Source organism: Gigantopelta aegis, chromosome 1 (assembly GCF_016097555.1).
Source record: "Gigantopelta aegis isolate Gae_Host chromosome 1, Gae_host_genome, whole genome shotgun sequence".
NCBI classification, from domain to species: Eukaryota; Metazoa; Mollusca; class Gastropoda; order Neomphalida; family Peltospiridae; genus Gigantopelta; species Gigantopelta aegis.
Genome location: NC_054699.1, coordinates 2,693,905 through 2,714,238, shown reverse-complemented (window position 1 = coordinate 2,714,238; position 20,334 = coordinate 2,693,905). Strand labels below are relative to the sequence as shown.

General features: G+C 39.1%; 2 protein-coding genes across 2 annotated transcripts in view; one reads left to right on the top strand and one right to left on the bottom strand.

The window, feature by feature from the left end:
* The window catches only part of LOC121369195 (autophagy-related protein 16-1-like), a 33,020-nt gene extending 28,651 nt beyond the window's left edge, over positions 1-4,369 (bottom strand). Inside the window, exons 1-2 of the mRNA XM_041494117.1 lie at positions 4,263-4,369; positions 756-870 (exon numbers count right to left, since the gene is read on the bottom strand). Coding sequence (XP_041350051.1) covers positions 756-870; positions 4,263-4,365 — 218 coding nt within the window. The 5' untranslated portion in view covers positions 4,366-4,369. The remainder of the gene's footprint in view (positions 1-755; positions 871-4,262) is intronic.
* A 2,679-nt stretch (positions 4,370-7,048) lies between these two features.
* The window catches only part of LOC121368544 (phosphatidylinositol 3,4,5-trisphosphate 5-phosphatase 2A-like), a 117,014-nt gene continuing 103,728 nt past the window's right edge, over positions 7,049-20,334 (top strand). The window contains exon 1 of the mRNA XM_041493284.1: positions 7,049-7,171. The gene's annotated coding sequence lies outside the window, so the exon portion shown is untranslated. The remainder of the gene's footprint in view (positions 7,172-20,334) is intronic.

Sequence of the window (20,334 nt, the reverse complement as noted above, 5' to 3'; positions counted from 1 at the left end):
TACAAAGTATTCTAAGAGTACTGCTAAAGCAATACATGTCCCGGGACCAACAAATCTCCTAACTTCAAGGGCCATAACTGTCAAACGTTGCTAAATTTCATCTTTCAACTGAGTTATGGCCCTTGAATAAATTCCCATGGAAAAAGACAAACTTCATCTGAACATAACTCTGTTAAAAATCAGGGGTGGGAATTGGTGAACTGTGAAAAGAGAGATAATCGAGAGGGGTTAAAATCTGTGCCATCTGACACATTTTGGAGGAAAGGACGATTAAAATGCGAGGAAACACAATGTTCCATGAAAGGAAAACAGCTGAATGTTTTATTTAACAATGTACTCAACACATTTTATTTATGGTTATATTGCATCGGACATAATGGTTAAGGACCACACAGATATTGAGAGAGAAAACCAACCCACTGTCGCTACTTCATGGGCTACTCTTTCCGATTAGCAGCAAGGGATCTTTTATATGCACCATCCCACAGACAGGATAGTACATATCACAGCCTTTATTACACCAGTTGGAACGAGAAATGGCCCAATGGGCCCACCAACAGGAATGTCCTAGATCGATTACACATCAGGCAAGTGCTGTACCATGGAGCTACGTCCTGCCCCTAAGGCCATGTGAAAAACAAAGTTAAAAAAACTGCATGTGTGACAGATGGACAGACAGGATGAAGAAGAAAACTCTAGTCCCCTCTGAATGGACAGGTAGGGGATTAATAATTAATATCACTGTATACACTAACCCTGCTTCTGCTTTTATTTGTAAAGATAAGTTTTCTTCTTTGAGTTTTTCTGATTCCAGCTGCAAATGGATGTTTTCTGACTTTAGTCTGGTCGCTATCTCCAACAACTTATTTTCTGCAAGAAAGAAAAACAGACCCTGTGAACATGAACACTAAGTTTGGTTAATCTACATAAAGAGTTCTGTATGCTGCCAATCTTTGGGGTAATGAATTAGCTTTATCAACTGAATATTGCATTAAGAACTACAAATGACATAGTGCAATGGTCTGCATTCAAACTCCAAACCATCAGATGCCCATTTCACAAAACACTAAGTTTTTGTCTGCGACTAGCAGTTATACTGGCCATACATTTACACGTGCTCTGCATCTATTTCACGTAGAACATTACATCATTACAGAAGATGGAGCATTTTAAGGACAAAAGGGCTTGAAATATGTATATTTTAAACTATATTTGTTTTACTATTAGTAGTAATACGAAATGTGGTTTAGTCGTAAATTTACGATTACGTGTAAAACTAGGCTTACAATGTTTTGTGAAATTGGGCCCTGGGCTGTAACCGAGCGCTCCGAACAAGTATTGAATAAAACAAACATTTAGTCTCATAATTCCACATCCTGACATCCTGTCTTCTGTGCTAAATTTTCTCAAAAAGCAGCCACAAAAGGACCCTTGTGGTGGAAATTTATGTTGGTTTTATAGAACATTTTAATGATTTTAAAAGGTGTTGTATATAACTATCCCTAACCTAACCCTAACAAATATTTTGTTTTACATTTGTTTTGCATCAGTGAGAGGGTTTTTTTGTGATATTTTTTATGGGAAAAATATCGAACCGTTATCCTCCAGTTTTTCTGCTAGAAGGAAAATTTTGGGTATGGCGCTATGGAAATGAATGCAACCACAGTCAATAGGGAGTATGAGAGGCCTCTCCTAGAAAGAAAATGGGTTCAGTATAGGGCCAGGGTTAAGAAAAGCATACAGTAATGATAAGAATAATTAATTTTGTCAAAAGGTTAACCTAAAAAAAAAACAATCTGGCAAAACTTTGGGGATGGTGCCATACCCGTTTTACCCTCTGGCAGAAACCCTGTGGCAACCTATTAGTCAGTTTTAGGGATAGAGATAGATTTTGGGTTAATTTTCCAATTATGGTGAGTTTCCATCTTCATATCAATATTATTTGGGGGGGGGGGGGGGGGGGGGGGGTAACAGGTTTCCAATGTATGCCAATCTTGATTACTCAACAGTATTATTGATCAATAGGCCCATGTTCAGCCTGCCATTTTTCACTAAACATTTGCAAACTATTTTGACTGTTCCTGCAGTGAAAAAACCAGTCTAGCAAAGTCAGTTAGTGTTGAATGAATTTCCCAAAGGGCAAACAATTTAAATTACTTCCAATTAGCCTATTTTAACCCATCCTGGCATTTACTGTATTAAAATGCATGGTTCATTAATATCAAGCACAATGAATGCAACTTGAATTTTGTGATTCAATAATCTACAAGTACAATCTGTGGTAATCGGAAGTCAGGGTTTTTGATACTATTCAGCAGATACCAGCCATATGTACAGGGTTTCCTGTGCTATTTTTATCTCGATCATCATGTCAGGATTAGGGTGTTCTAAGATTATGGTTGGGGTTAGGGTTAGGCCTTTAGGATTTGCAGTGATATGATTGAGTTTGTTCAGAATGCTGTAAACAGCAACAGCTATAATGAATGGACATCTGTGTAAAAAGCTCTCCTCTAGGTATCACATATTAAAGTGTGAACTCTTTTTTTTTTTTAAAGTACACACTGATATTCATACTCCGTAACAACATTCAAAATAAGAACTTGTCCGTTTGTCCTAAAAAGGGACAATCTGCTAAGACAACGAAATGTTTTATTTAGTGATGCACTCAACACTTTATTTATGGTTATATGGCGTCAGACATGGTTAAGGACCACACAGATATTGAGAGAGGAAACCCGCTGTCGCCACTTCATGGTCTACTCTTTTTGATTAGCAGCAAGGGATTTTTTAAATGCACCAGTTGTGGATCACTGGCTGGAACAAGAAATAGGCCAATGGGTCCACCGACGGGGATCGATCCTAGACCGCCCACGCATCCAGCAAACGCTTTACCACTGGGCTACGTCCCGCCTGACCTGCTAAGACAAGTAATGGTTGTCCAATGGACGGTGAGTGGTCAAGAAAAAAATTTCTTTGCAGTTTCATATTGAGCAATCAAATCATCATCTTTGAACTAAGTACTTGAATAAACAAATAATTGATTTGGACGTGAAAATATTGGTGAACAAGTAGGTTTCTCTGGTGGACTAGTGAAAAAATCTGTTTATTTCTTGCCCACTAGACTGAATTTGCCAGCTTTTGATCAGTGCTATATAAATCTGTCTAGCACCCCCGTGCTGGATGATTTCTAAACAAATGTGATGTCATAACTCATATTTTAAAACAGTTGACATCACAACTCATGGCTTTTAGAATTCTGTTTGCCATTTCATGTTGTATCATTGTTTTAAAAATATTTAAACAAATTAATATTTTCAACTTTATATTTATTATTAAGTTGTTACATTTTTATGTCGTTGAATAAAGTGGATGATATTTTTTTGCATGTGATTAAATGAGTTTGTAAATTGTAGGTGAAATGTTTACGAATCGTTCTACAATAAACAAACCATAGCTTACAAAATTAATGTTTTGCAGGGCTTCTAGATTATGGTAGCCCCACTCCCATGGCTAGTGATATTCAATGTTGACAAGCCCGACGGCTAGTAAAAATAAAATGGTCAAATGTTGCAGTTAAGTCTATTTTGTAAATATGCATATCCTGCCCCCACCCCAACCCCCCAATGTTAGTGTTTTTAAGCTCTATCTCCCTCTTTATAGGTGAAATATCTGATTATTACTATTATTTAGTACAACTGTATTAACTTAAACTAAGTTAAAGTAAAGTAGAGCTAGTGAATTTTCAATCATGGCTAGTAAAAAATTTAAATCACTGATCCCATGGCTAGTGGATTTTATAAAAATTGTAGAAGCCCTGGTTTAGTTACTGTAATTAAATGGGCAAGAAAAATAATCAATCACAAATGGGCAAGAAAAATAATCAATCACAATTGTGAGGTATACCGTATAGTCTATAGATAAGCAATTCCAACTGTTCGTCTGTTGGGACAAAATGTTTTTGTAACTTGTAAGCGCCCCGGTAAATCTCGGCCCTCACAAAAAAATTTAGTCCCGAGGGTTGGAATTGCCTTATCTATATCTCACAACGGCGATAGATTCTATTATTCTATTAATGAGTATTAAAAACAAAACAAATCTGAAATCACAGCGACTGAGTCAGTCTAACAAAATCATGAAAATGACAGCAAAGTCGTATCGCGGTATCGGCGTTAGATTTAATGTCATAATTAACTTCATTCATAATTCGTAGCATCTTTAACATATCAATCAGAAAGGTTCAGTAGTAAGTAGCTGATCCTTACGTGCTTGAATAAGACCAATATATGAGTGCGTTTGTCCCTTATTTCTTCGTTTTAATAAATCTAGAATATCGCCTTTCCAGTCCGAATTAGCGTTCGACGCCATGTTATGATTCTGATGTAAAGCTAGCACATAATAATTCACGTATTTTCTGCCTTCTTTATTTATATTGACCTATATTTAATAACAACATATGTTTAATATCAATTGACATAATGAAATGTGTTTTTGAAAGTTTCGAATTATATTTTAATAGCCTATAGCATGATATAAAATTATTATTATCTCACTTACGTTTCGTAAATAAACTGGAGGCGGGGGAGGGGGGGGGGGATTAAAGTAGCTTTATCTTTTCTAGGTGTACCATCGACGTCCCAAAGTGCGTTCAACTAACGACAAAAACACGAATACGATATTTACGGAAATATTATTCTACAGTTTTCAGCTACAATACGTTAAACAAAATAGATTGTAATCAATTAACGTAAAAAAATCAATAATTTGGATGTAAAACAAATCCATTCTAGTAAACAAAAGTGAAACACCCTCCAGTAAACAGGAAAGAGTGCGACGTTTCTAAATGCGTTCAGGCGCATGCGTTTGCAAATGTATGGTAACGCGCATGTGCTTTTAGTCATTTTCCATTTTTAAAGCCACTAAATGAAAAAATATATCTTTCTTAACTATGCACTGTTGACTTAGATTAGGGCCTAATATTTTTTAAAAAGGAAAAATTCAATTTGTCAAGCGTTCTGGTCCGGTCCGCGTTTTATTAACACACATGAATAACACTTGATGTCAATACTGATAGGCATTACGTTTATACCAGTGAATAGTTTGTAAAATGTAATTTTGTTTAATGAATTGATTCTTAATTAACACAATTTATATACTCAAAATTATTTACAGTTGTTATGAATGGATTATGAATACTGTTCAGTACAATAGAGGCACAAAAATGTAGCATACCTTTTGCAGATCGAATATAATAATTGAAAAATTCTAACAACAGGGGTCTTAAAAATCGTAAAAATTAAATGCTTTGACCTTGTTGATATGGCACGTGTGAGGATATGTGACACACACTAAATGTTAATTCATCTTTCTCCATTTCAAGTCAATTTATACGAATCATGTGGACCCGATATCGGTAATTTTAAGGAATAAACAAAAACGACTTAGTAAAATTAATGGTTTCAGGGGTTTGTAAAGTTTTGTATTTAATTACTTACTTTTCTGAACTTTATTATTTATGAAAATGTTCGTGAACTGTGAAGAAAAACCTCATAAATGAACGACATGCCGATGACAACAAATTGGATATTGATTGCGCGAACCGTGCACGAGAAAACAAAGTGAACGGAATTGGAAGCATAACACAGTTAGGGACGTTGACGATAAATTAGCCTTTTCTTCTTTCTTTTTTCTTCCTTTCTTTCTTTTTTTTTTTTTTTTTTTTTTTGCAAAACGTTTATTTATTATTTTGTTTAATCGACCTATTGAGTGCGTGCCTCACTAACATGCTGGATGCAACTCATTATTCTTTCGTAGCGTAGGCTATTTAACCTATTTATGTGGACCTATCCTCAATCAGGGGCGGGACGTAGCGCGGTGGTACAGCGCTCGCTCGATGCACGGTCGGTGTGGGATCGATCCCCGTCAGTGGACCCATTGGGCTATTTCTCGTTCCAACCAGTGCACCACGACTGGTATAGCAAAGGTCGTGGTATGTACTACCCTGGTGCATATAAAAGATCCCTTCTTGCTAATCTAAAGGAGTAGCACATGAAGTGGCGACAGCGGGTTTCCTCTCTCAATATCTGTGTGGTCCTTAACCATATGTCTGACGCCATATAACCATAAATAAAATGTGTTGAGTGCGTCGTTAAATAAAACATTTCCTTCTTCTTGTTGTAAACCTCAGACACGCCGTTCGCCGGTACCACCTCCACAGAGTTGCGGAATAAAGGTGGAGAGGTATTTATAAGTATGGAATGGTGTTCATCCTGTGATAAGTCTTCCAATGGCCCATGAGCGTGTACCAGCGTTTAAGCCAGCTTTAAAATGGTTTGTGCCACACCTTGGTTTTTTTTTTCTTCATTGCATAAAGGGTGCGGTACATGTCTATAATCGCGCACACATTTTAAACCCCACCGATTACTGAACCAAATTTCCTTATCGCGTCATGCTGTAGGGCTATCCACGATATATATATCAAAGATATATAGTATATATATATATATATATATATATATATATATATATATATATATATATATATATATATATATAAAGGAACCCTTGCTGCTAAGTGGGAAAATGTAGTAATTTTTACATAATCTTAAAGAGGAAACCCGCTACATTTTTCCATCAGTAGCAACTAAGCAAGGGATCTTTTATATGCACCATCCCACAGACAGGATAGCACATACCACGGCCTACGTTCCGCCCCTTGTCAGAATTTGTATTAAAGTAGCTAATAATTATAATGAGGCAATACACAATAAAGAGACGGGGGGGGGGGGGGGCGGGGAGTGGGATGGAGGGAGAGAAAGACAGACAGACAGATAGAAATTACATTTCAAAATGGCGATTTATTGTCATTGACACACAGTGCAAGCTGTTGCAAACGGAAGAAATTGGTATTTATTATTGTTTTTACACCTGTTTTTGGTTGTTGTTTTTTAACGTTAGTAAAATATGTTACATTTTGGAAATGAAAAATGGAGTCTTTAAATCGCTTCCCGCAATTTTTATTTATATTTTACGAAAATGAACGATGTGTTCCGGACGATTGACCTGCGAACCGGACGAGTTGAAAGAGGCTTCCTGTTGTCACCTTCTGTCAACTTCATTCAGCGCTGTAAACATCACGGGACCGCCATGGAAGAACTTGTACTCATGCTAGAAGGTATTTGTCGATGCTATAACTGTTTATTGTATTAATTTATCGAATGCACCTTCTGTCAGTGGCACGAAGTTGATGGGGTTTGTTTACCAATCACTCGATCGACCGATTTTAGGTTGTTTATAAATAGGCCATGCCCACTTTGTAACTGAGTCTGTTGTGTATAGGCCTTAACAAAACATTGCCCGATTCCGCGGCAAATTGAGCACACAGGCACTTGATGACAGGATATTGTGTCCCTTGCTCTAAACACTGACACCCATACTCTGTATACAGCTGCTACTGATAAATAACGACCTGCTTACATGGTTTGATTAGAAAGGAATGTTTGTGGTTTATTTTGACTTAGATTTAAAGGTACACTTTCACCACTCCATGGCGAAGTCAGAGATTGTGCCCACGACAGGCATGCTTGAACAGTTCTCTTATGGAATCATCCCACACACCACTCCATATCATAAAAAAATCACCATTCACTGATTTACTTTAACTTTTATTTATTTCCAAATAACATTAATTCTCTCTATCAGTCTCTCTTTTTTCTTTCTTTCTCTCTCAGTTTCTCTCTTTCTCACTTTAGCAGCCCCCTCCCCCCACCCCTCCCCGATACCTTAGTGATGTCGTGGTTAAGCCATCGGACATAGGGCTGGTAGGTACTGGGTTTTCAGCCCGGTAACGGCTTCCACCAGAGCAAGTTTTAACGACTCAATGGGTAGGTGTAAAACTACTACACCCTCTTCTCTCTCACTAACAACTAACCCACTGTCCTGGATTGACAGCCCACATAGCTGAGGTGTACGCTCAGGACAGCGTGCTTGAACCTTAATTGGATATAAGCACAGAAATAAGTTTAAATGAATTGAGGTACTTGGGTTGGAGGATCGAACCCTGGCAGTGGACCCATTATCTGATTGGGTTTCCCCATAACAACAAGGGCTATATGACTGGTATACCAGTCGTGGTATGTGCTGTCCTGTCTGTGGGGAAAGTACATATAAAAGATCCTAATTTGCTGCTAATGGAAAGATATAGCAGATTTTTTCAGAAGAGTATGTTTTAGAATTACCAAATGTTTGGCATCCAATAGCTGATGAATTAATGTGCTCTAGTGGTGTTGTAATTGTGTTTGTATGTATGTACTTAGCCTGTGCAATGACTGCGAATTAAATGTGCTGAGGTGTCATTAAACAACAGTTCAATTTTAAAATTAGTGTTGGTGATTGGTTAGAATTGGTTGGAGGGGAAGAGGGGAGTGCCTATTTTATGACATTTATAAAAGAAAACATCTACAATATACAACACTAAATTGACTTGACAACGAATCTCTGGGCATCTTTATATCACAATTTTCTGGGGAGCATGCCCCACTACAGATTACAGCTCATTGGCCTTTGAAAAACTCAAACTTTCCTTTTTTATAAATTTACACCCCCTTCCCCCTATACAAGTTGTATTACAACATTCTGAATCTGCCCCTTTATTATTGAATTAATCTTTCTTGGTTTAGTGGGATTTTATAATTTATAAATCAATTTATCTTTGACATTTATCGAAGCATATATTAAATATGATAAAATACACAGCCATGTATGTCAAAATTAATCATTTAAAAACAGAACAGACCTTTTGCACATTAACCTGGGTTCTTCAGTGCTGTTTACCAATTCATGTTGGCTGTAACGAATGAATAATAGGATGCTGTCACTTATACCAGCTGACCCAATAGCCGATGTGTATTTTTTGTGCTGGGGTGTCGTTAAACATTCATTTATACCAGCTGACCCAATAGCCGATGTGTATTTTTGTGCTGGGGTGTCGTTAAACATTCATTTATACCAACTGACCCAATAGCCGATGTGTTAAACATTCATTTTTTGTGCAATGGGGTGTCGTTGACCCAATAGCCGATGTGTATTTTTGTGCTGGGGTGTCGTTAAAAATCTTATACCAGCCGATGTGTATTTTGGTGCTGGGGTGTCGTTAAACATCAATTTATACCAGCTGACCCAATAGCGATGTCGTTACACATAAATTTATTGACCCAATAGCCGATGTGTATTTTTGTGCTGGGGTGTCGTTAAACATTCATTTATACCAGCTGACCCAATAGCCGATGTGTATTTTTGTGCTGGGGTGTCGTTAAACATTCATTTATGCCAGCTGACCCAATAGCCGATGTGTATTTTTGTGCTGGGGTGTCGTTAAACATTCATTTATGCCAGCTGACCCATTAGCCGATGTGTATTTTTGTGCTGGGGTGTCGTTAAACATTCAGTTATACCAGCTGACCCATTAGCCGATGTGTATTTTTGTGCTGGGGTGTCGTTAAACATTCATTTATGCCAGCTGACCCAATAGCCGATGTGTATTTTTGTGCTGGGGTGTCGTTAAACATTCATTTATGCCAGCTGACCCATTAGCCGATGTGTATTTTTGTGCTGGGGTGTCGTTAAACATTCAGTTATACCAGCTGACCCATTAGCCGATGTGTATTTTTGTGCTGGGGTGTCGTTAAACATTCACTTATACCAGCTGACCCAATAGCGATGTGTATTTTTGTGCTGGGGTGTCGTTACACATCAATTTATACCAGCTGACCCAATAGCCGATGTGTATTTTTGTGCTGGGGTGTCGTTAAACATTCATTTATACCAGCTGACCCAATAGCCGATGTGTATTTTTGTGCTGGGGTGTCAATAAACAGTCATTTATACCAGCTGACCCAATAGCTGACACCCAATAGCCAATGTGTATTTTTGTGCTGGGGTGTCGTTAAACATCATTTATAACAGCTGACCCAATAGCCGATGTGTATTTTTGTGCTGGGGTGTCATTAAACAGTCATTTATATCAACTTACCCAATTGCCGACTAAAACGACGTGAGCGAAGCGACACTATTTATATCCTAACCAGACGCGACCATAACGACAGTCTTCTTTTTAAAATTGTTATCAGCAGTTGAAATCGCCAAGTAAAAGTTGTTTGATTAGTTAAGATATGTTTGTTGCTCGTGTCGCGTGACAAAAAAAGAGAGAAATAATTCCTATTGGTATTTTGTCACGCACTCGACTACATGAATCTGTCGCGCTGTATGCGTGTGGTTAGGATGCAGCTTGACATTTCCTGATTTACAGTATGGTAGGTAGGTAGGTAGTAAATTTTTACATACTTACATGCCACTAGAGCTTCAAGCATGTCTGCCCCGGGGCAGAGTCCTGGATAGCCAGGGGTCTGCTCCAGGCCAGAAATTTAACGGGACAATTTAGATATTTACTCTAAAAATTAAATAAATATGGGGACAAATTTAAAAATTTATAATTTGTTTGGTGTAATCCCAAATCAATCTACTTAAAAATAAATATTATAAGTTCAAATATATCTTAATTTAAACACCTAATTTTGAACGGGCTTCCAAAATAACTAATTTCATGATCTACTTCATTTTAATTATTTAAGCCCTTGTCTGGAGAGGATTGGAGGTTTAAAGGTTCAAAGCGCCACAGGAAATACCAATTTTATTTTTAGTTAATTTATTTAACAGAGGAATACCGAAAATATTGGTAACTAAAGCGTGGCCGGATGGTGGGGGGAGGGGGGGGGAAGGAGGGAGATACGAATACAAACCTAACTCCCTACAGCCTACGCCTAAGCGCCTAACCACTAACCTCCGGTGGCACCCCCCCCCACCCAACAAACCCCCCCCATCCCGCCCAGCCGTCCAACATCGGCATCCTCTATTTATCCAGAGGTGGCGTCCCTAGGAGAGGGACAGAATTAAACCACCTCCGGCAAATTCAAAAATAGAGGTGGTGTCCCTAGTAGAGGAACATACCAAACACCTCCAATAAAGTTCAAATAACTGCATGTCCGGGAAGTCGTGGGTGTGAAAGGTATCTCTGTGTGTGAAGATCCGAGGCGCCTCTCTGTACCAAAAAGAACATAAACATTACGTCATTCAAAAGACACTGGCACCCTTTAATTTAGAAAACCGATGCCTATGAGAAGTTATGGGTAAAGCTACTCACAGGACATCGGCATAGGAGCAGCATCCCGCCCTATTAAATTCCTATTTTTTATTAAATCAAAAGATTCAAAAGTTAAAATCAGAATAAAAAAACAAACACATTAAAAGAGCACGCTTGTAAAAATAATTAAAATCTATTTTTTTTTTTTAAATAACAAAATTTATAAATCCAAAATAAATTTTAAAAATATAAGAAAAGCCGGCAAGGGGTGGGAAAGTTATTGCCAGATAACCAACCCTGCCCCATACAAACCCGAGGCTGACCCTATCACATACATTCACACAACACCGACACCACATTAAAACAAAATACAGTATATTATATATTAAAAATACCCCAGAAGAATAATTAAAAAATACAGTATGTTATATTCTAATATTATAAAATGTGTTACATATTAAATTATATGTCTTAAATAGAATATACAAAGTTTAACACTGTCGAATGTTCAACAGTCTTTAACTCTGTTTACTCATTTAAATGTTAGAACATAAAAACATAAAATAAAATTGTAAAAATATTTGCGTCACCTGTATTTTTCTAATATTTTGGTGTGTAAATCTTTGCACAAACATTGGCGTTTTAACTATTTTCACACCTAGAAAGTCATCATTTCCACATTAGGCACGAAATGTTTAGTCACTAGAACCATTCTTTGATTGTTTTATTTTCTCATTCCAGCCAGCACCCCATAGCTGGTGGGGTAGGATGTAGCCCAGTGGTAGAGCGCTCGCTTGATGTGTGGTCGGTTTGGGAATGATCCCAGTCAGTGGGCCCATTGGGCTATTTCTTGCCCCAGCCAGTGCACCACGACTGGTATATTAAAGGCTGTGGTATGTGCTATCCTGTCTATGGGATGCTGCATATAAAAGACCCCTTGCTGTTAATCAAAAGAGTAGCCCATGGAGTGGAGACAGCAGGTGTTGTCTCCCTCAGTATTTGTGTGGTCCTGAACCATATGTCTGATGCCATATCACCATAAATAAAATGTGTTGAGTGTGTCGTTAAAATAAACCATTTCCTTCCTTCCTTCCCACTGCTGGTATATCTAATGCCAAGGTATGTGCTGTCATGTCTGTGAGATGGTGCATATAAAATAGCCTTTGCTATGAATGAAAACTATATAGCAGGTGTTCTATTTGACTACATGTTTTGTCAGAATTGATATGTTCAACAAATTGTTTGGTTTAGCAACACTGCTAGAGCACATTTATTTAGTTAACATCAACTGTTGGATGTCAAACATTTGGTTATTTTGACATATAGTCATAGAGAAAAAACCTATTTCATGGGGTCTTTTATATACACCATCCCACAGACAGGATAGCACATACCACAGCCTTTAACATAACCAGTCATGGTACACTGGCTGGACCAAGAAATAGCCCAATGGGCCCACTGATGGGGATTGATCCCAGGACATATTCAACAGGTACGGCAGAAACAAGTCAACATTAGGGGGTGGGGCTTACTGAGATTGAAGGCACAAAGCAAAGTTTCTAGGGGGTTCGGGGGTACGCGTCTGCGTAAAATTTAAAAAACTAGATGTCCTGAAATGCAATGTACTGCATTATACAAGTAAAATTCATCTCTGCCTTAAGACTTACTACCAATAATATTTTTTATTCTAAATTATTGGAAGTCTACACACACACACACACACACACACACACACAACACACACACACACAACAACACACACACGCACACACACAACAAAAACACACACACACACAACAAACACACGCACGCACACACACACAACAAACACACACACACACACAACAAACACACACACACACACAGACACACACACACATACACAGACACACAGACACACACACACGCAGACACACACAGACACACACACACATGCGCGCAGACACACACACACAGACACACACACACACAGACACACACATGCACGCACACACACACATACACACAGACACACAGACACACACACATACACACACACACACACACACACACACAGACACACACACACACACACACACACAGACACACACACACCTGCTCCACTGTCAGTGATTAATAAATCAGTGTGCTCTAATGGTGTTGTTAAAGAAAACAAACTTTCTTCCCTTTTATATAGGACAATTTATTGTTTTCTGTTCACCCCAGGGGGCTTGCATTACATTAAGAGTTTATATGAGTTACAAACGTGTACAAGCATTTCTCAAGCTCTGACTCAAACTCACCTGTGTATATGTGTGTATATATATATATATATATATATATATATATATATATCAGTATCTGACCGTGACAGTGAGCAATTCACCAGAAAGTATCACAACACTTCCTCATTTATTGTGTGACGTGCTCCACTTTAACTCTGAGGTCAGACGTCACAAAATATGTGACTGGTTCTTTACCTGTAATAAATGCTTTCTGTGAGTTGCGTTTACTTGGAACAATTGTTGAGCAAGGTGTATATACACAATGTATATATGTACAGTGTACACCTGAAATGTGTGTAAACACATGTTGACTGTTTTGGGCTATCTTTCCAAACTCTTTATGTGTGTGATTAATGAAGATGTGTTAAGTTTTATCAGTGAGTATTATGTACATTTACTTGTATATTTACCTGGATGATGAAATTTAATTTAAATTAGTTTTTTCACATTTAAGTTCCTATTGTGACATTTCCTATTGAATATTTATGTTGTAATGATGATTAATAGTACAGTATGCATTGTCTGTCTTTTTAATATTTATTTATATTTTAATAATTAAATTTTCTTTGCGTCTATACACTTTACGGCAATCTAATTGGTCCAGAGGTGCTTTTTTTTTCCATTCATATCTCGGTGAACCCCCAAAAATTATGCCATGCCTACTACCCCCCCCCCCCCCTCGACTCGCACTACTTTAGTGCAACAAGCCGGATTATTCTGGCAATCATATTTAGATATTTTGAAGAAAAAGCTACAAAAAATGTATAGATAAATTAATGAAAAATGCTATAGCAGAGTAGACATATGGATCTATACGCACTGATTAAAAAAAAAAAAAAAAAAAAACCTCTTTGCTAATCATGACATGAGACTCTGTCGTTGGCCAAAGAAATCATGTAGGAAACTTCACGCCTGTAACTTACTTGTAAGCGATGTTCAACATCTGTTGGCGAAAATTAAATGGTTCCACCAACAGCATAAATGTTGGACACGTTTCCTTCATTCACTTTCATAAAATATAAACTAAACACGAATAGGACAATTCCTTCCAATATAGGCCTAACTAAATGATCCGTAAAAATGCACAGCAGCTAGAGGAAATGACGTCATTTACAAAAAATCACCTGATTCAAATAATAGTGAATGAACGTTCGCATTCTTAAGCGACATAAGTATCAATGAAGTTTACACGAACAATACTACAGGCATATTTAAAGCTAAACAAAATAAATTCAGTTATGTATTGCATATAAATTTAATTATAAGATTTGACCGCAATTATTTTTTGGTTCATGCAAGTATGAACCGAAAAAACGATGTGCACATGCACTTTCGTATGACCCTCTACGCGGGATCATACAGTGTGCAAATTGTTTTTTCGGTTCATACTTGCATGAACCAAAAAATAATTCCGGTTAATTCTTAATTGTGTATCAACTGAAATATTTTTATAATTGAAAATTATATATACCATATGACCTAGATATCGCGTTGCCGATATGCCAGTGCTTGAACTTAGGAATTTGTTATTTACAGCAATTTTGAAAAGCTCACCTGTGGCAATTTTAAGCATGCCTATAATTTAGCAATTTTTAAACCAGTAGCTTTTATAACAAAACAAAAATACTTGTAACGGTAAACCTCCTAATCTACATACAGCTATTCATATCACAGCAAGGGCAAATTGCTATTGGGGTCATCATTGAGATTGATCCCTATAGTGAGTGGTAGACCATCAAGTATTCCATGTCTGGTTTATTGTCATTTTGACCAGGCAGGCTGTCGTTGCCATCTTTAATTTCGAGCCCTGCAGTGAATGGTAAACCATCAGTTATTGCATCACTGGTTTATTGTCATTTTGACCAGGCAGGCTGTTGTTGCCATCTTTAATTTCGAGCCCTGCAGTGAATGGTAAACCATCAGTTATTTCATCACTGGTTTATTGTCAGTTTGGCCAGGCAGGCTGTCGTTGCCATCTTTAATTTCGAGCCCTGCAGTGAATGGTAAACCATCAGTTATTTCATCACTGGTTTATTGGCAGTTTGGCCAGGCAGGCTGTCGTTGCCATCTTTAATTTCGAGCCCTGCAATGAGTGGTAAACCATCAGTTATTTTATCACTGGTTTATTGTCATTTTGGCCAGGCAGGCGGTCGTTGCCATCTTTAATTTCGAGCCCTGCAGTGAATGGACCGTGAGTGATTTTATGGTTGGCATATTGTCAGTTTAACCAGGCAGGCTGTCAGTGCCATCTTTAATTTCGAGCCCTGCAGTGAATGGACCGTGAGTGATTTTATGGTTGGCATATTGTCATTTTAACCAGGCAGGCTGTCAGTGCCATCTTTAATTTCAAGCCCTGCAGTGAATGGACCGTGAGTGATTTTATGGTTGACATATTGTCAGTTTAACCAGGCAGGCTGTCAGTGCCATCTTTAATTTTGATTCCTGCAGTGAGTGGCAGACCATTAGTCGCTTCATCTTTAGCTTATTGTCATTTTGACCAAGTAGACATCTTTAATTTATGCAATGAGTGGTAGACCAATTATTTCATCACTGGCTTATTGTCAATTTTGCTAGGCAGGCTGTCGGTGCCATCTTTAAATTTGAGCCCTGCAGTGAATGGACCTGTGTCTTCATCATTGGCTGATTGTCATTTTTACCAGGCAGGCTGTCGGTGTCATCTTTAAATTCGAGCCCTGCAGTGAATAGAGAATCATCGGTGACTTAATAGCTGGCTTAATGTCATTTTTACCAGTCAAACTGTCAGTGCCATCTTTAATTTCAAGCCCTGCAATAGGTAATGGACCTTCAGTCGCTTAATCGTCGTCTTATTGTCATTTTGACCAGGCAGGCTTTCGGTTTCATCTTTAATTTCAAGCCCTGCAATAGGTAATGGACCTTCAGTCGCTTAATCGTCAGCTTATTGTCATTATGACCAGGCAGGCTGTCAGTAACATCTTTAATTTTGATTCCTGCAATGAGTGGTAGACCATTAGTCGTTTCATCTTTGGGTTATTGTCATTTTGACCAGGCAGACATCTTTAATTTTGGTTCCTGCAATGAGTGGTAGACCATCAGTTATTTCATCATTGGCTGATTGTCATTTTTACCAGGCAGGCTATCGGTGTCATCTTTAAGTTCGAGCCCTGTAGTGAATAGAGAATCATCAGTGACTTCATAGTTGACTTAATGTCATTTTGACCAGGCAGACTGTCAGTGTCATCTTTAATTTCAAGTCCTGCAATAGATAATGAACCTTTAGTCACTTAATCGTCGGCTTAATATCATTTTGACCAGGCAGGCTGTTGTGCCACTGTTAAGTGTCAACCCTGCAGTGGCTAATGGACCGTTCATGGCTTTATCATTGACTTATGGTTATTTTGACCTGACTGGTATCTGCAGGTCATTGGTGTTGATTATCTGTGGTGACACTGTTTCGGCCATCAGACCTTGACATGAAAAACAAATTGAGGGCAGTGGTTAATTGTGTCCCTAACTTGGATTAATTATGGGGAGCCATTTACCATACCGATACCATATACATAAGAGGAGCTAAAACTGACTCTCCTTAAATTGCATGTAGTCTCGGGGAAGTGCTGTGTTGCTCATCAGTGTCTGGCCATTCTTTATCATTGTCAGGGTGGGACAGACCATGGTAAAGCACTCGCCTGATGTGTGGTCAGTCTAGGATCAATCCCTGTCGGTGGCACCTATGGGCTATTTCTCACTCTAGCCAGTGTACCAGGTATATCAAAGACCATGGTATGTGTTATCCTGTTTGTGGGATGGTGCATATAAAAGATCTTGTGCTACTAATGGAAAAAAATGTAGCATGTTTCCTCTCTAAGACTAAATGACAACATTACCAAATGTTTGATGATTAATAAATCAATGTGCTCTAGTGGTGTTATTCAACAACACAAACTTTAATGTAAATTTTTCATGCTCGTGATGCTCTCAAGATAGCTATCAGCAGTGTTGTGCTTATCAACGACGTTGGGTGTGGCAGTGAGAGTTCTGTGATTATCCTAACCAAAATCAATACTGGGACAATGTACTGATCCTGTTAGGGAATCATTGACATAGCCATAGAGTGGGCACCCACATTGGGTGGGAGGTCTACCACATTGTCTACGAGTCTATACACAGTTTTAAAATACAGTCACCTGGATATTTGTAATGGAAAAATGTAGTAGGTTTTCTCTGAAAAATATATATCAGAATTATCAAATGTTTCACATTCAATAGCCAGTGATTGATTGATCGATCGCAGGGGTGGTTCAGACCTGGAAGGGGGGGGGGGGGGGGGGGGGTATGGAATATGAACCTAGTGGACCCTTTTGTTTACATTTTTGCTGGACACCTATATTGTATTGCACTGTAAAACAAATTGTTTGAGCGCCAGCAGGGGTATTGCATAGCCAGAAGTGGAGCAATGGGGGCAGTTCTCCAACCCCCTAAACCCCCAATCACATTTCTTCTATCTCCAACACATTATATAGTTTCCTGTTGCCGCATATCATGACTCATATACATTGTAGTTGCCCTTCCCCACCTTCCCCGATATAAAATCATGGCTAAGCTAGTGAGAAGGGGACGGTGTTCATCAGGAATGCACCCTGCCTATGTCCCTGGATTTATGTGTTCTATTGGTGTCATCATACAAAAACAAATCCTGATGTGCAGTCGGTTTGGGATCGATCCCTGTCAGTGGGCCCATTGGGCTATTTCTTGTCCCAGCCAGTGCATCATGACTGGTATATCAAAGGCTGTGGCATGTGCTATCATTTCTGTGAGATGGTGCATATAAAAGATCCCTTGCTGCTAATGGAAACATGTAGCAGATTTCCTTTCTAAGATTATAATATTATTATGTCAAAATTACCAAATGTTTCACGTCCAATAGCCGATGATTAATAAATCAATGTGCTCTAGTGGTGTCGTGAAAGAAAACAAACTCTGTTTTGAGTACATGTGCACGTGGCTGGTATCTGCTAATTAGGCCGGCCTCGTTAAGCCCTGGTTAAACTGGCGGTTCACCTCTTCCTGTCCTGCCTACTAATTGTTATCTTCACGCTTACCTACTGCGGCCCAAGTTGAATAGCACCTAGTTAGGCTTGTCTGTGTACAGTGTTTATGGGATGGCCTTCCTGCTGGGGCCATGGTGATTATCTTGGGGATGTCCAGCAGGAACCACTGTGAAGTCAGCATGCAGGTTTAAATTTGGATAACCAGCTTCTTGGCTGTACTATTGGGCTTGTATACATGCAGAGACTCCAAACCACTTTTTGCCATGTCTCATACATATATAATATATTTATATACAATTGGTCTGAAACTTTGTTTATTTTACGCGAGTGCGAATAATTTGTACATGCTCATATACCACTAGAGTTTCGAGCATGTCCATCCCGGGGTCTGTCTTTGGATAGCCAGGGGCTTGTCCCGGGACAGAAATATAATAAGCGGACAATTTTGAAATTTACATCCAAAAATTAAATAGTGGGCCTTTAAAATTTTGATGCGCATCTCTAATATAATTAATAAAGAAAATTCTACTGATTAAATTTGGTCGCTAGATTAGATCGGGTGGTTAAAAAGAAATTAGATAAGATGGGGGGGGGGGGGGGGGTTAGAGTTGAAAATGGGCACAATTTTGAAAATAGCAATTAGTAAAAAAGTTAATAGAATTAAAAAAAAATAAAAAAAAAATAAAAAAATAAAAAGAATTGACTGCTCGGTCGAATATTTATATAATTTGGAGCATTTTAGAAGGATAGTCCAAAAATAAATAAGAGAAAGAAGAGAGGATCGAATTATTTAATAATATTAAAAAAAAAGAAGTAATTTCGACATAAACTTTTGAACGAAGGTCTAAAAGTTTAAAGTCCAATATATATGTCCACGTGAGTGGCCTCGTTAAGGCCGTTAGGTTGGTTTTTACTTCGGAAAGGCTGGAGATTCCCGGAGTGTCGGCAGTTGGTCTTTTCGCTGACGTAGTGTCTGAACTACACTGGAGTAGCCGGGGCCACAGACTGCACTGATCATCTTGTGTATGGATCTGTTGTCGATCTTGGCGAACAAGATGCACTGTCTGTAGGTCTGGTCCCTCCGGTGCGTGACGACTACTCCACGTATTTCACTAAAGATCTTGTTGTGTAGCTCGTAGCTACTGCCGTCATCCAGTGGTCTCCAGTCCACGTTGAGGTATCCTCCCCAAAGTCGTTGTGGATCCCGCGTGTCCCCCTGCATATACTGGTGCAGTTGGCGTCGAAGTCCATTGATGGCAAGGACCCATTCAGCGGCGTCAGGGGGCGGGGCTACCGGCGGCGGCTTGATCTTGGCTGGTTGGGTGGTCGGTGATGTCGCCTTCCGCTTCGCCGCTGCAACAACAACATGTCCCTGTGCCGACTCAACGGGAGCGGTCGGTATAATTGACCACTGCACCGGAGTCGGCGTCCGGGGAGTGGAGGTCGGTGGTACCGCCCTTGGAAGCTGGCACATTGCGATGTCCAGGCTCAAATATGGCTGATCCGGGATGCAGGCGCCGATGGCGATCGCGTCCTCTCCGGCGAACTCGGTAGGGACGTCGATGCAGATGAGCCGCCAGCTTTGTCCCCCCCTTAGCCGTCCCTGGCACGGGTTTCTTCTTCCTCCTTTCTCTTCCAATCCCTCCGTTCCTCTTCTTTGGAGGCGGGTCACCATATACCAAAGACACGGTCACCCGTGTCCTGGTATAGGTAACCCGGAACTCCAGTAGAGCCCCAAAGCTGGCTATCAGTCCCCCTAGGTGGGAGGGGGGGGGGGCAACTCGAGAGCGCACGTAGACACGTCTACTCACATCGGTAAAACAGTTGGGAGTCTGTTTATTTTAAGCAGCATTTTTGTGACAGTAACATGGACTGAGTGTGATGTAATGTTTGATTAATTATCACCCTC